The 16,825-nt window shown below is 42.2% G+C and overlaps 1 protein-coding gene across 1 annotated transcript in view; it reads left to right on the top strand.

The window, feature by feature from the left end:
• Window positions 1–2,203: 2,203 nt before the first annotated feature.
• The window catches only part of T265_08587 (hypothetical protein), a gene marked incomplete at both ends in the record, with an annotated part of 26,355 nt that continues 11,733 nt past the window's right edge, over window positions 2,204–16,825 (top strand). The window contains 3 exons of the mRNA XM_009174439.1: window positions 2,204–2,279; window positions 4,910–4,967; window positions 11,328–11,539. Coding sequence (XP_009172703.1) covers window positions 2,204–2,279; window positions 4,910–4,967; window positions 11,328–11,539 — 346 coding nt within the window. The remainder of the gene's footprint in view (window positions 2,280–4,909; window positions 4,968–11,327; window positions 11,540–16,825) is intronic.

Genomic DNA, 16,825 nt, shown 5'->3' with positions numbered 1-16,825 from the left:
CTTGCTGCAGAATAAGGTCAATAGCAGTAGTTCATATTTTGCAAATCAGAGTTGGTGGCAATTTATATATATATATATATATGTTATATCAGGTATGCAGGAGTACAACTTTCTCTGTGTGTGCGTCTCATGCTCTACGAAGGTAGCAGTGTACAAAAGGACTATTTCCCATAATTCCCGATTCCGCTGAAGTTAGGAAATTTATTATTCTGTATATCGCAGTCGACCAGATACTTGAAAAGTGTCGTTTGGCATACCCGATTCATAGGAACGTTTTCCTGCCTCAGTTTTACAGTAAAACACATGAAACGAAAAAGATGCCTCTTGCTCCTGAACCTACTGGCACGATGTGGCCTTTTGCCAAACGAAAACTGGTTTCAACACTCTTCTATTTGTCTTAGAGGAGCAGAACTAATTCCTGTATTAATCCAACCTGACCTACTAAGAATAAGGTACTTTTAGTTTTCGCAATTTGGCTAATTTGACGGAGAGAAAATCTATGAAAAAACAACTGACGTGAATGCCCCAAAACCTACTTGGCATTCCACTGCAATGAGAGTTCAACCTTTTAAAAGGGACCACGAAATATGAGTTATAATTCACATTGTAGTTCAAATCGTCTACCGAGCTTATATCTGGACTTCCCAGCTGCCGCAGTTCCTTGGCGTTCATCTGCAGGATATTAGTGGGTAAAAAAACTATAGAACATCCATTTATTGGAATCGAAACTCAAATTTGAAAAACAAAAAAGAGAGACGGATACTCGCTTTGGCGAACTAACTTGTTTGAAACCTATCTCGGTGTTAGGCAGGCATCCACGCGGATCACACTATACCGCACGTCTTTAGGCGCTGCTACGGCCGAGAAGCCTGGCCCGCTCGAGGTTGGCCCAGAATTCGGGACGCTTGCCGGTCCGGCATCAAGACGAGATCTGATTGGTCAACAATCCGGACCCAACAGCTAATCATGACCCAGTATTGGCCAACTGCCGGTTGCCAATGGCGCATCCAGAACACGTCGGAAATTCCAGAAAGTAATAACCGCTTACGCTATATATACGAAGCGCTGTACAACTGTTCCTGATTTCGTTTTGGGCGTTAATAGACCTTATGCACTTATGGTGGTTGTCTTGACGTGAACGCTAGCTTGGGAGGCTCAGACCGAGAACTAAGCTGAGGAAAATACCGTTACTACATTCGGATACATAAGTCAGTATCTGGAAAGCCGATCCCAATAGAAAAAGCACTCTTCTGGAAGGCAGCCATCCCTTGGGAGCAGCTAGATTAGAAGGATAGCGGAGGACAATTTTCGATCGCTTGTGAAGAGAGCCTGTGGTAGAAATAACATACCATAGGTTTGAGAATTACTGCGGAATGCGAAGTTTGAATCCCACCACTGTAGGCTAGTGTTGCAACCTATGCACGCTTTGGTGCAACGCAGGTTGTATCAGCCTAGCTAGGCTGAATTGATCTGCGGTCCTAAAGGACGTCATCTTGATCCCCTCATTTTACTCACCGAGTTGGACTCAGCGAGTCCTGTTATGCATGTTCCACGTAGTTCAGGAGGCTGTCGTTTACCGTCCAACGACAAGTCTCTCCTTCGGTTGATCTTCGTGCACAGAAAAAACACAATCCAGCGGTTGGTGAATTCACTATGTTTTGAGCGAGTGAAACTCTATTGAAACTTTAGCCAGTTGGATTATAAATAATTCATCCATCAAAACATTTCACAAGCCTACGTGGATAGTATTCATTAATCAATAATTTTGCTCAATGACCTCGGAGAGGTCAGTGGTGATTGAATCCGTCAGCACTATGAGTGCGTGGTTGTTACAATGAGTTTCCACCACGCCAAAAATTTGAAAATTACTCATTCACTATGGTGGATGAGGAGTGCCGAAAAAGAGCTCTGCGAGGCAGACCGTCATCAGGAACCCATTGTTGTTCATCAACAAAGATGGAAGAAATTCCGCTTAAATTATTTTCCCACCTATTGAGCAGAAGACTTAACGCCTCTCTTAGATTCCCCCCCCATGATATTCCAAAGCTGGTTCACAAGCGATCGTTTGTGGTTCATTAGTTTCAAAGATAGAGTACATGTACGCTCCCAAAATAGGTTAGCGTACCAAACGTAACCTACTGAGAGGTAGATGACTGAATTGACATGTTTATAATTGTAAATATTTGGGCTCATAGTTAAACCCATGCTAATCTTTCTTCAGTTGAACTCACCGGAATACACGTCCGTGAATGCAATGTGCAATACGAGGATATGGACAAGTAAGTTTGTCATTGCCCCAGATCTAAATGCTATCGTCAATGACAAACGCGTATATATTCCGGGTGTAGATGCGCGCAGAAACTACATGTCTAGGTATTTGATCAACAAAATGCATGAGCTAATTATCCTAAACCAACAGACACAGAATTCATAGATAGATAGGATAGAACTCCAACTCTGGCTTCTTGAATGCATTCACCACCTAAGTAGCAACATTTTCAACAGCAAATCCAAGTGTCAAATGAGTGACACTACGTAGTGAGGGCTACTTGCAGCCAAGCTTCTCTTTCTTGTTTTAAAATTTACACCAAGAATAGCCTAAAGGATGCTGAAAATTCTTCAACAACCCACAATCGGTTTGATTATTTCGTGGCTTATCAGTTAAGCGTGGTTGTTTATTTTGCGTTTTTCGATCCAACGGTAAAAGTGATTCGAACGTTGGTCAGCTTGTCACAAAGATCAGTACTGGACCTTTTATAGGCCAGCCGGGACTAATTATCGGCTTATTTTTTACTCAGTGAAAGTATTATACCGATAGGTGGGATGAAACAAGGCAAGGTTTCTAGTGTATTTACCATGCAAATCAATATCGTAGATGTTTCGTTGCTTTGTTTTCGTTGGAGCCTTCATTTGACCAGGAAGTACAACGTACCACGTGTTTGATCATCCCAACTCACTTCAAAAATGCAAACAGTTGATAAAAGGAACTAGATGAACCAGGCTTTTGGACTAAAAATTCTACAGTGATGGGTCATAATAAAAATTAATGATGCAAGTACCGTTGCTTACAGTTCCAGTGACCTGTTGCTCCAGAGCCATCAAGATGCTGCTTTTTGGACGTGTAGGTTATGAATTATGATTAATATTCTTCGAGGTTCTTTTTAACCCGGCTCTTGGTTGCCTTGCAACATCGGAAGGTACTTTTTGATGAAATGTCCGATTTCCGTATTTCACTTTACCTTGTTCCCACTGATCTTGCTGAGGTGCATTACTGCTTTGTTCTTGTAACAAGCACTGATACGTGACAAGATCCAGAGTGATAAGATACAAAACAAAACTTGGTGTTTTGCTGTTGTTTGTATTGGGAACCAATTTATTCGCATGAGGTACAGGATTATAGAAACTCAGTTGGGTTTATGGGGGCTGATAGCTTTCACATCGTTTTTCAATTGACTTCAGGCTCTGGTTATATGGCGACGAGGAGTGAGACCAGGTTGTTAGGACAGGATAACGGGCAAACTTCTCAGGCTACTTTCACGAGTTTCTAATTGTTTCCCGCCTATTCAACTGAAGTAAAGCAGACGATAAGGTAATGAGTTACATCAACCCCTTGCGGAGCATCTCTCAAGGTATTTCTCCATCAAAATTCCTTTGTTCTGTCANGTATTGGCCAAATGCCGGTTGCCAATGGAGCTCCAGAACGCGTCAGAAATTCCAGAAAGTTATAGCCGCTTACGCTATATATACGAAGCGCTGTACAACTGTTCCTGATTTCGTTTTGGGCGTTAATAGACCTTATGCACTTATGGTGGTTGTCTTGACGTGAACGCTAGCTTGGGAGGCTCAGACCGAGAACTAAGCTGAGGAAAATACCGTTACTACATTCGGATACATAAGTCAGTATCTGGAAAGCCGATCCCAATAGAAAAAGCACTCTTCTGGAAGGCAGCCATCCCTTGGGAGCAGCTAGATTAGAAGGATAGCGGAGGACAATTTTCGATCGCTTGTGAAGAGAGCCTGTGGTAGAAATAACATACCATAGGTTTGAGAATTACTGCGGAATGCGAAGTTTGAATCCCACCACTGTAGGCTAGTGTTGCAACCTATGCACGCTTTGGTGCAACGCAGGTTGTATCAGCCTAGCTAGGCTGAATTGATCTGCGGTCCTAAAGGACGTCATCTTGATCCCCTCATTTTACTCACCGAGTTGGACTCAGCGAGTCCTGTTATGCATGTTCCACGTAGTTCAGGAGGCTGTCGTTTACCGTCCAACGACAAGTCTCTCCTTCGGTTGATCTTCGTGCACAGAAAAAACACAATCCAGCGGTTGGTGAATTCACTATGTTTTGAGCGAGTGAAACTCTATTGAAACTTTAGCCAGTTGGATTATAAATAATTCATCCATCAAAACATTTCACAAGCCTACGTGGATAGTATTCATTAATCAATAATTTTGCTCAATGACCTCGGAGAGGTCAGTGGTGATTGAATCCGTCAGCACTATGAGTGCGTGGTTGTTACAATGAGTTTCCACCACGCCAAAAATTTGAAAATTACTCATTCACTATGGTGGATGAGGAGTGCCGAAAAAGAGCTCTGCGAGGCAGACCGTCATCAGGAACCCATTGTTGTTCATCAACAAAGATGGAAGAAATTCCGCTTAAATTATTTTCCCACCTATTGAGCAGAAGACTTAACGCCTCTCTTAGATTCCCCCCCCATGATATTCCAAAGCTGGTTCACAAGCGATCGTTTGTGGTTCATTAGTTTCAAAGATAGAGTACATGTACGCTCCCAAAATAGGTTAGCGTACCAAACGTAACCTACTGAGAGGTAGATGACTGAATTGACATGTTTATAATTGTAAATATTTGGGCTCATAGTTAAACCCATGCTAATCTTTCTTCAGTTGAACTCACCGGAATACACGTCCGTGAATGTGCAATGCAATACGAGGATATGGACAAGTAAGTTTGTCATTGCCCCAGATCTAAATGCTATCGTCAATGACAAACGCGTATATATTTGTAGATGCGCTATCGTCAATGACAAACGCGTATATATTCCGGGTGTAGATGCGCGCAGAAACCACATGTCTAGGTATTTGATCAACAAAATGCATGCGCTAATTATCGTAAACCAACAGACACACAGAATTCATAGATAGATAGGATAGAACTCCAAATCTGGCTTCTTGAATGCATTCACCACCTAAGTAGCAACATTTTCAACAGCAAATCCAAGTGTCAAATGAGTGACACTACGTAGTGAGGGCTACTTGCAGCCAAGCTTCTCTTTCTTGTTTTAAAATTTACACCAAGAATAGCCTAAAGGATGCTGAAAATTCTTCAACAACCCACAATCGGTTTGATTATTTCGTGGCTTATCAGTTAAGCGTGGTTGTTTATTTTGCGTTTTTCGATCCAACGGTAAAAGTGATTCGAACGTTGGTCAGCTTGTCACAAAGATCAGTACTGGACCTTTTATAGGCCAGCCGGGACTAATTATCGGCTTATTTTTTACTCAGTGAAAGTATTATACCGATAGGTGGGATGAAACAAGGCAAGGTTTCTAGTGTATTTACCATGCAAATCAATATCGTAGATGTTTCGTTGCTTTGTTTTCGTTGGAGCCTTCATTTGACCAGGAAGTACAACGTACCACGTGTTTGATCATCCCAACTCACTTCAAAAATGCAAACAGTTGATAAAAGGAACTAGATGAACCAGGCTTTTGGACTAAAAATTCTACAGTGATGGGTCATAATAAAAATTAATGATGCAAGTACCGTTGCTTACAGTTCCAGTGACCTGTTGCTCCAGAGCCATCAAGATGCTGCTTTTTGGACGTGTAGGTTATGAATTATGATTAATATTCTTCGAGGTTCTTTTTAACCCGGCTCTTGGTTGCCTTGCAACATCGGAAGGTACTTTTTGATGAAATGTCCGATTTCCGTATTTCACTTTACCTTGTTCCCACTGATCTTGCTGAGGTGCATTACTGCTTTGTTCTTGTAACAAGCACTGATACGTGACAAGATCCAGAGTGATAAGATACAAAACAAAACTTGGTGTTTTGCTGTTGTTTGTATTGGGAACCAATTTATTCGCATGAGGTACAGGATTATAGAAACTCAGTTGGTGGGGGGGGGGCTGATAGCTTTCACATCGTTTTTCAATTGACTTCAGGCTCTGGTTATATGGCGACGAGGAGTGAGACCAGGTTGTAAGGACAGGATAACGGGCAAACTTCTCAGGATACTTTCACGAGTTTCTAATTGTTTCCCGCCTATTCAACTGAAGTAAAGCAGACGATAAGGTAATGAGTTACATCAACCCCTTGCGGAGCATCTCTCAAGGTATTTCTCCATCAAAATTCCTTTGTTCTGTCAGCGTCTTTTTGATACAAAAAAAACAAAAGATTTATGTTACTGTAACTTAAAGTAAGAAGAAACATCATGAGCTTCTCCATGTGAAACACGTGTTGTGTCGTCGGTAGGTTTTTGAGACGTTACTCTGTTGAAGTTACGACATCCCACGAAGAGGATATCCGTGGATACGTGGGCAGACTGTTTGAACTGATTGTCAATTTTGATAGTTAGAAATGAAAAATTACAGCAAGAGAATGCATGTAACGGTTGTGGGTTTTCTCACCAGCAAGTCTTGTCAGAATTTAGCACTTTCAACATTCTGGTACCACTAGCTTGCTGCTGATAAAATATTCTTGTCGTGCCTCTTCTTTTAAACACTGAGTCAGTTTGGAACGATGAACTGCAATGCTCATTCATAATATTTCGTCCTAGACAAAATAAAGTTGTTTGAAGTTGTTCTGGAAAGGAAGAACACAATGCGAGTCGATGCAGCGTCTGATGGAAATAGTCGGAGATGTAGATTATGATGATAACTCCGGTAGACAAAACTTCATCCCAGACATTTGCTTGTCAAGTCTGTCAAACGTCTGAGTTGAATCTCCACGTGAAGTCTCATTCAGCCATGCCAAATGCATTTCGTTGTGTATACTGTAAACAGTATTTTTGACGCCGTGTGTCAAACAAGCGTCTCACAAATTGACAAGGCGTTCCGATGTTTACCCGACACAAATTAAAAAGTACGATTGCAAAGATTTTGGGTGATATTTTTCTTCTTTAAGTAAATTAAGATAACATTAGGATTTTGCGGAAGACTCAAATGGATCTCTCGGTTATGATATCCTTCAACTGGATGTGCTGCATAAAGACCTACTCGTGTTTCACTTCGAGATATCGTATTTAATTTTCATAAGGGAAAATACTCACAAGTTTTTTGAAAATTATTCGACAAACCACGACCGGTTTCGTCCTTCTTGGGGCTTATCAAGTAGGTGCAGTCCCTGAATATCACAAACAAGTCATTCGACTGCGTTACCCGTGAAAGCCGAATTGATATGCAAATGATTGCGTTTGTCGAAGTCAGATAGGGTTGGCGGAAACTCGGGGACTACGTCTACCTGATGAGCTCCAAGAAGGCGAAACCAGTCATGGGCTTTCAAGAAGTTCTCAGAAAACCTGTGAAAATTTTTCCTTATGGAAACATCCAGTAGTTTATATCCCACACCACACACTCGTCAACAGAACATTCGAGAAAGAAACTTACACGCGGGTTCAAACGTTAAAGTTTTATCGGGTAGTGAACATGAAAACCAACAAGCGGCTCCCGTTTATTTAATGGAGCTCTCCGATGGACACTAAGTTCCCGAGAATGGAATGCAAACTGTTTGTCAAAAAACAGTTTGTTATTGTATATTCGTTTTGGCGTTTTACTAAAAGCCTTGCGTTTAGTTCACAAGGATTCTTATTACTCAACTGCAACACACCAGTTTCGCAGGAAGCATGGTCACCAAAAATCTGGTTCCTTAGCGCAGCATGGCAACGTACTACGTTCCGGTCATACTCGTTCTGTCTCGGAAAAGACTGAACAATTGAAACTCATTATAATGAAGGCTTCCACCGCTTCCACTTGGGCTCATCCGACCCAACTCGTATCGTACGACGCAAATATGCACAGAATCGAGTGTGACTGGTTTTCCCCTGGAGATGGCGGTTCCCGGTCGCGTATCTCGACTGAAATCGGGGACACATTCAAATAAACCGGCTGTATGTAGTGTGTCGAGAGTTTCGTACAAGCGCACTTAAGCGATTGAAGTGTTTTTAGCGTATAATCCAAACTCGCATTCTTTACCCACTAAACCTGGTTGAATAAATAAAAATGTGTATAGGGTGCCAACCAGCCGATGAAAGTATTTCTTGAGTGACCACTTATTGTTGGACAATTCTGTGGCGGTGAATCACACGTGATTTCACGCACATGGAACGTCAACCCAGTGGTTCTGCTTTATTAGCACATGTAAGTACACGAAAGAAAGCACGGTCTTGTTTTCTACAACATATAGGCAACTGCTTGACTACAGCAAACTATTGCCAGAAAATCACCGCGACCAAATGAAGCCATTCACAGTGCTCTTGTAGGTCGAAGTTCCTCAAAGCAACGAGAATATCATGAGCGGTCGCATCGATTACATTTGCTTCCCAGCAGACGCCTGAACAGGCTAATATTTCGTGTACTGAGTAATCAAGCAAGAGGAAGTATCCACCAATAGAGAAGGTTAGTTGCCTACAACAAACTAAAAGCCATTCACATGTCTTCACAATAGAGAGATGACTTCCCATTTTGTCGTTGCAATGATTAGAGCCATTGGAAAACGTTGGCCTTGTCATGCAAGTGTGAAACAATGCAAAATAACATTGCACGGCATCTGAGAGCGAGTGCCCAGCCACATTTCTTCATTCATTTGGCTACGCAAATACTGTAAGTAGTTCGTAAACATTCCGCGCAATGGTTTTATTCCTGTGGTCCTTCATTTTGCAACTTTTCCTTAAAACGAAAACGGCTGTTCTTATGGCAGGTTTCATCATGACTTCATAAAGACTGGCAACTACCTATCTTGGTTACGAAAGCATCATAGGGTAGCAAGAAAAATTATTTGTCTATAACGCAGCAGTTCAAATAAAGTGGGAATCCATTTATTCCTCTGATGAACAATGTCTAACAAGTGTGGACTGTAAACCGACTAGGCCGGACATGAAATAATGCCGAAGTGTGCTGAATAGGGTTGTGCGCGGGAGAGGGCAAAGTAGCCGCACAGTAGCCTGCGATCTCCGGTAGGTTGAGTCGTTTGGTGTGTGTGACTGATTTCACCTGAGCGTAGAACCTGTGGTTCAGATTTTCGGCTGGTCAGCAGTGTACGAATGACAACAGCTAGGCCAAACTAAGTTATCGAGCCGCACCGAGTTTCCAGGTTTTTTCTTCTTGTAACAGGGTTCACGGTACTTCATATTAGAGGAACAGAAGTCAGTATGCTTGACCAGCTTGACCACCATACCAAGTAGAGCTACACTCAGAGTTGGATCCGCGACTGAACGCCTTCCTGTTGCATTGAGATTTTCGCTTACTTTCTTCATTACTCGGAATGTAACGTATTGGTTTAAAATCCGCAGCATGACCTCGGATGCGCTACTTTCGTGTGGTATCACCGTCGAAGTCGTCTTGGCGCTTACTTTCTTCATTACTCGGAATGTAACGTATTGGTTTAAAATCCGCAGCATGACCTCGGATGCGCTACTTTCGTGTGGTATCACCGTCGAACATCGTCGTCTTGGCTCCCGGTAACCGTTATGTTTCCGTTAGAAATCTTACCGCGCGGCTATTCATCCATAAAATCAAAGCCATCAGTTTACTAGCTTTCACCGTTTTTTGAGTTGGCCAATAATAGCGGTTTCTGGAGGAATGAAAGCTGTTGACGTTTTAGTGCACAGCTTGTTTCGAATAGAAACATAAATATCTTTGTGACTGAATGTTCCCGGTGGATTACTGTGTTAAGTTAGACACTTTTATGGTGTTAGTCAATCTAAAAAAGTTATTTTTCTTCCTGTTCCTACTTTATCTCCACGTATGACAGTTGCTTTGCAAATGTGTGCACGAAATGTTTGAAGAACTCATAATTATGTGACTAACAGCGTCGGCAAAATGTATTTAAAAAACTCTTAACATTAGATCCACCTCTTTCGTGTAAATAGGAAACCATCCTGAAATTGAGGGACGTGGCTTCGATTCAACGTTTGATTCCCTCTAGAGTTTCTCCTAGAGTTAATCAATAAAAACAGGTTAGCATTGAGTTTTCTCCCACCGTAGATGATAAGATACTGTTTCATATTGATGCATTCGTAAGGAAACTTTACGTCAAAGCTGGATAAATACCTTTGCTGTATCATTCAATATTATGTTTCAAACGGTGCACATAAGGTTTAGGAATGCCGGTCATGGGTTTGTCTTGTGCCCACATTCGACTCTGTGTAGCCCATAACGGACCTGAGAAATTTGTGTTCCATCGGTACGTGCACGAAGTCACGTGACCAAACTCGGCCTTTGCCTAAGCTGATTTAAAGCGGTCATTCTTATTTCTGAGATGGAAAGAAAGTATAGGGTCCCGTCATACGCCTTCTGCTTTATGGTCGTAAGCGTTTATACTAATTCCCGTTATTAAGTTTCTTTTGTCCTCACTGGTGATGAACGTCGAGTTGCTAGAGTGCATTAGTTGAACGACTTCTCGACCCCAAGTCGACAGGCTCCTCTCTTCTTGCCTCTGGTTATGTTGTACCGTGGGCGGCCGTCTATTGGTTACGCCTGTACTGAGCCTGTCGGATTACGCGATAGGGAGAAGACAGAGAACTCGGGACACGGCTGTATTGTCAAGACAAAACATACAGAGAGTCTGAGTAATATATAGGATGACTAAATGGCCAACTATGGTCGTTCAGTTGTTCGCTCCGTACAGCCAATAGCAGTGTTCCGGTCGTGAATAATCTCAGGCCCACTTTGCTAAGCCGTGTTTGGTGAGAGTCTCCAACTATCAGGAAGGTCAGATTCCTGAAATCAACTTCTGAACGCCCAGAACCTACTGCTCCACCAAAAAACTCAACTGGAAAGCCGGCAAGCATCCAGGCCAGCCAATCATTCGATCAATTCAGTAAAACCTGATGAGTGTTCTCTGCGCCACAGAAGCACGACCGAATGTGATCAGCGTTCAGGCTTTTCACAGAGGCACGATCGATGTTGATGGGTGATCACTAACGCCTATCAGACAGCCTGGATCAATGTCAGAAAGTCCCCTTTAAATAGCGTGGGGCCGTTGTAACTTTTGCACTCGCACTCGCTCTCGCTTTCTCACTCACTCGCTTGTTCGGAATACAGCTGTTGTGTTCCCTTCTGTGAGTCTTTTCTCTCTGACACTAGGCACTGGAGCGGGTCAGCAGCAGATACCACGGGCCGACGAAACAGTAGATATAACACCAACTCACCTACTTTCCGGACGCGTCTTACCGATGGTGCGCTTTGGGATGCGTCACAGTCTGCACATGTGCTTTTTTTCCTGTTTGGGCGCGTCCTGATGGGTTATAAGGAGTTTGAAATTTGCAAGCAAGCTCCGTTTCCTGCTCCAAAAGGTAGTGTGTTTATCTTTCCACGATCAACGACGGCATGACAAAATCACTGAGCTTTTTTGTTTACACATCTCTGACGGATGTCAAGACCTCTTCTGTGAATTCCGGCTTTTGCTTTTATATAGTGTTGGATAGAGCACTGTATAACAACGACACCGCTGCGGGAAAGGTTTTTAATCACGTATCAAAGAGGCTTGGGTTCCGTCTAATATCCAATTCAGTGGCAGTGGAAATAAGAGTTTAGAAATTCAATGAACCCGGTCAGGGCGGTAAGAAACGTTGCGACTAACCTGAATTCTGACTCATTAGGACTGTTACGTCTTAACCAGACAGTTTACCCAGCCCCGGAATCTAAACATTACTGACGAAATGACGAACCCCAGTTAGTCTAGGCTGTGACACAAGCATATTCAAATCACGTTTTATTGTTAAATCCAAGGATTACGCCAGACGTAAATGCATATCTGGATGCAAAAAAAGAATCACGTATCAAAAATCAGAATCAATAATATGAACTCGCTCACAGGCATGACAGAACCGGGATAGCTAACTAATAAGAAAGGATTATGTGTGAAGCCATCGTGATATGATCCAGGGGTTTAACATTTTTTACGTTAAAGTAAATGGTGTGATCAACTAGACGGTTCAAACACCACTTTTGTCAGGGAGTGTCAGAATACATGGCGGTTGCTCTTAAGTCAACATTAAAACTATGATGATCCAACCACTAAGGTTTCCTGATTACTATGTTATCTGAGGAGGCTTTTGTCGCTTTGTTTTACCTCTCCATTTCTTTGCAAAAAAACTCGTTTACTTTGGTCTCCGTCCTACCACACTGATTGTCTTGTGTCATGCTTTGTGGCAAAGCCGCTGCACGTGGCTGAATATCGACGTTTGTAACTCAGATGCTAGTAAAATATTCGCTGTTCCATGTTTAATGGGACAAGCGATTGGAGCTTGAAAAAGTCGAGCTATTCCTATTGCGAGCAAAGAAGCTTCATACGGGCTTTGAAAACCGTTTTGTGTGTAAACCTACAATTGCGCTCCAATGCTGCTTTTAGCGAAGAGCTAACGGTTCCACTACAAAATCTGAGAGAACACACTACACCGGGTCAGCAAATGGAAAAAATTCCAAAGCTGTTTTTATCAATTAAATCAATGGAAACTAAAATGTACATCCACCACATTTCAAAGGATGGACTACTGGAGGCTGCTACCAGTCCAATGGTGGATACTACTGATGAAGCATGCGAGTAGTATATAGTTCTCTCGTAAATCCGCTTCGTGTCTATTGGCATTTGTGGAATCGCTCGCATTCGTTTACATTTGAGTGATAGTCAGTGAGTATCCAGGAAAGTTCAGGAAGACGCAATCGAGAGGAAGGCGGATACTCAGTTTTTATAAATAAGATGCATATGTGAGTTTTGCTTCCCTGTCCACTAGTCTGTAACTGTTCAGTTGGTGTTTTCTGACATATAGCCCCACGACGAAGAACTTCTTCCCTTCACCAGCAGCAGTTTGTTCGCAGCGCTGTGGAAACGTGATCTCACCAAAAGACATACAAGCATCTCAAGGTGAATCTGACCTAATCATACCGTGATACAACTTCCAAACGTGGAAACTGCCAATAACAATGACAAGGTACTCAAAAACAGCCACTCATCAAGGTATCCCTCAACTAATGGTCGCCGCTTTAGAATATTTATCCTGACACAAGCATATTCTGGATAACAATACTATCGATTACGATTTACTGTAAGATTCTTTTAAGTAGACCACTTTTTTGAATCTTTCTGCAACACGCCGACAGTGTCGGTCATACAATGTAAACACCAAGGAAAGTTTCACAAGCTTTTTGACTTGAAGTGATCCAACACACAGTTAACCCAATTACCTAATCAGAATATATAACATTTCACCCAAGCGTATGTGAAGATCAATGTCTGCACACCACGAACGCAGCAATCGAATACTGGTTCACAGTACATTTTTTTTCGGTGGCTTCGATGCGTGCTCAACCATTTTCCACTACGTGGAGATTTTTATCAAAATTTGTACAGGGATATCGCACAACAGACACGGAAATCAAGAAACCAAACTGTTATTTTTCTTTAATGAAGTGTAAGAAGAACACTGGAGAAACCATTGTCAGAAATGGCTTTTAGTTAAGATGACTGAGCTAGCAATGACTGCTGTTGTACACAGGTGGCACTACTGTAGGACAACAGTTTGATGAAGGGCCATTTTAAGTCATTACATCTACTTACGGACTGCAAAACGTGCAAGAGAACACAAAAGGAAATTAGACAAATTATTAGTTTCAGAGTTATTAAAGAAAGGAAAACTGCTGTAGCCAGGCCTATTGCGGGGGCGTTGTCTGACCTTGATCAACGCTGACTCACGCTCTCTGGGTCTGATACGAGGCTGTGACGCGCTACATGTTGAGGGAGCGTTGTCTGTCTGGTCAACATCTAGCGGAGCTGAGATTCTCGGTAGATTTTGGGCATTCAGTGGTTGCTTTCAGGAAGCTGACCTTCCTGATACAAAGATACGGCAATATTGTATTTGCAGGTATGGAAGTCAGTGGAGGCTACATTAACCAAACGTTTTAGGCCTACCCTCTGAACTAAAAAAGATGTATGATTTTCGCGAATATACACTCATCTGCAAACTAATTTGGTTCTTTCGAGAGACTCACCTGGAACCCAGCTAAATCTCTCGTTTAGGATGTTCTCTCATAAACGAGAGATTCAGCTGGGTTCCAGGTGAGTCTCTCGAAAGAACCAAATTAGTTTGCAGATGAGTTTTTATTCGCGAAAATCATACATCTTTTTTAGTTCAGAGGGTAGGCCTAAAACGTTTGGTTAATGTAGCCTCCACTGACTTCCTACCTGCAAATTAGTTTGCAGATGAGTGTATATTCGCGAAAATCATACATCTTTTTTAGTTCAGAGGGTAGGCCTAAAACGTTTGGTTAATGTAGCCTCCACTGACTTCCATACCTGCAAATACAATATTGCCGTATCTTTGTATCAGGAAGGTCAGCTTCCTGAAAGCAACCACTGAATGCCCAAAATCTACCGAGAATCTCAGCTCCGCTAGATGTTGACCAGACAGACAACGCTCCCTCAACATGTAGCGCGTCACAGCCTCGTATCAGACCCAGAGAGCGTGAGTCAGCGTTGATCAAGGTCAGACAACGCCCCCGCAATAGGCAGCAAGTCACAACCTCGTAACAAAGCCAAACGTGCGCGTCAGCATTGGATCAAGTTCAGACAGTGTCCTTCGAATAAATTGCTTGAGAACGTTGTACATTCGCACTCGCAAGCACCCACGCTCTCGCATACGCCTGTTCGGAATACAGCGGTTGTGTTCCCTTCTGTGAGTCTTTTTTTTCGACACTAGGCACTGGAGCGGGTCAGCACCAGATACCACAAGTCGGCGAATCAGCAGATATAACACTTTACTTTTTTTCTGATGACATAAGTCAAATCACAATAGGCCTGTGCACAGATTATGCGTTGGTTCATGCATCCGCTTACCCCTTACTCCTCGCCTGATCCACCGTTCTCGTGCTGTCTGTAAAGGTGCAAGGTATCCACTCAGTGATATTAGGAGTTTCTCCGAGAATTATGGCATTCAATATCAATCCAGGATTTAAATTAACTAGAGCATCAACGTGTCGCTGATCATTTTATTTGCCGTTCCGAAGAGCCAAGAAGGTGTATCATGCTGCACTAATGTCAATATGAGCCCACTTGAAATGAACACTTAATTTGCGCTAATTGCTGTCCATTTACCTCAAAACAGTGCTTGAGGAAACAGTCATTAAAGTTCGTTGTTTCATTCGCCCTACTGTTCATCTTCAAGAGAGAAAATTCAAAACGAAGTATGTATGCCGAAATGCCTGGAAACAACAAGTTTCAAACGATCACCAATACAGGGTAGTTTCTCCTGAACAAATATGGACAGATTGCCGCCAGGTTCGTAAATTTCAACAGATTCAGTAAATCACCTAGGTTATGTAGTTTTCACATTCAGCAGAAAATTCAGATATTTTTTAAAACGTCCATCTGTAGTCTGTAGTTTTTCAGCGGAATTTAGCTGAATTAGGCATTTCTACACACGTATTTTTTGGAACAACCGATGTTTTAATTACGTTTCGCTTAAAACACCGCCCGGAAAACGCTCTCTATGGTGGCGGGATAAAAAAACATTAAGTTGTTTCCGATTTCTTAGCATAGTCAAGGAAATGGGAGAAATAGCTGGCCAAAAACCTCATACAAGGATGGGTTAACGAAATTGACGGCAATTCAAAGTAAGGCGTAACTTTCTCAGAGATGAGAATCTGGTTGGGGGCAGTGAGCTTAGAATTGCTGTATGGCACTTTGTGCGACGTTTATGAGGGTGCCTGTTGTAGCTCACTACAGGAGTAAGATTCTTAAGAACGTACCAAAATATTGCTGTAATCGAAATCAGGTATGATATCACTAAGCTTGTGCTTTGCGCCACAAGTACTGATTCCTGGATGATGACTTGTAAGCAACTTCAGATCGATCTTCTAATATTGAATCACGCTGAGGAAAGTGTAGAGGATATATCACTGCGAAACACTTCGAGCCATTCAAAGATAACGAAGGTGAGTGTAAAATATTACTTTGGGTCAAACACGTTCTGGAGGATTACCTGGTTGGTTCTGGTTTTGATAAACATGCGGAGAAAAACACGATAACAAATTGCTGTTTTTCATCGTGTCTGAAGTGGCTTGAATGTAAAAGTCCATAAAACATATGAAAGTACAGAGACGTGAAAACAAAAACATGATCACATACAACCGCCTGCGTAGCTAACTAATCCTTACAGGCAGCGAAATATCGCACATCTTAAAACAACAAGAAAGAAATGCGCTTGCAGCTTCCAAAATAAGGTAGACCACGTAAGTTTAGCGATACATCCTGATCGTCTAAAGCTTGTACTGCAGATTAATTTGATCTGAATACGATTTTACTGATGATACATAGTTGTTTTTACCCAAAGCCATCCAAAACACCTTCAGCGGTAAGCAACAAAATGTTCCAAGTTAGACGTAAGTACGATTTTTGTCTTCTAATGCATAAACGATTGGGGTATGAGGTCGTTCACTCACGTCGTCCGATATATTTTACATATAAGCAAGCGCATTTTGCCGACTGTGAGCACCCATACAAAGGCAACCATCATCTCTATCATACAAAACCACAGCTTAAACCTGACCTGTGCGGACAGAGTATAACAAATAGGTACAAGTAGGTT

Source organism: Opisthorchis viverrini (genome assembly GCF_000715545.1).
Source record: "Opisthorchis viverrini unplaced genomic scaffold opera_v5_225, whole genome shotgun sequence".
NCBI classification, from domain to species: domain Eukaryota; kingdom Metazoa; phylum Platyhelminthes; class Trematoda; order Opisthorchiida; family Opisthorchiidae; genus Opisthorchis; species Opisthorchis viverrini.
Note: the sequence above shows the minus strand (reverse complement) of the source record. Positions and strands in the feature narration are given on the sequence as shown.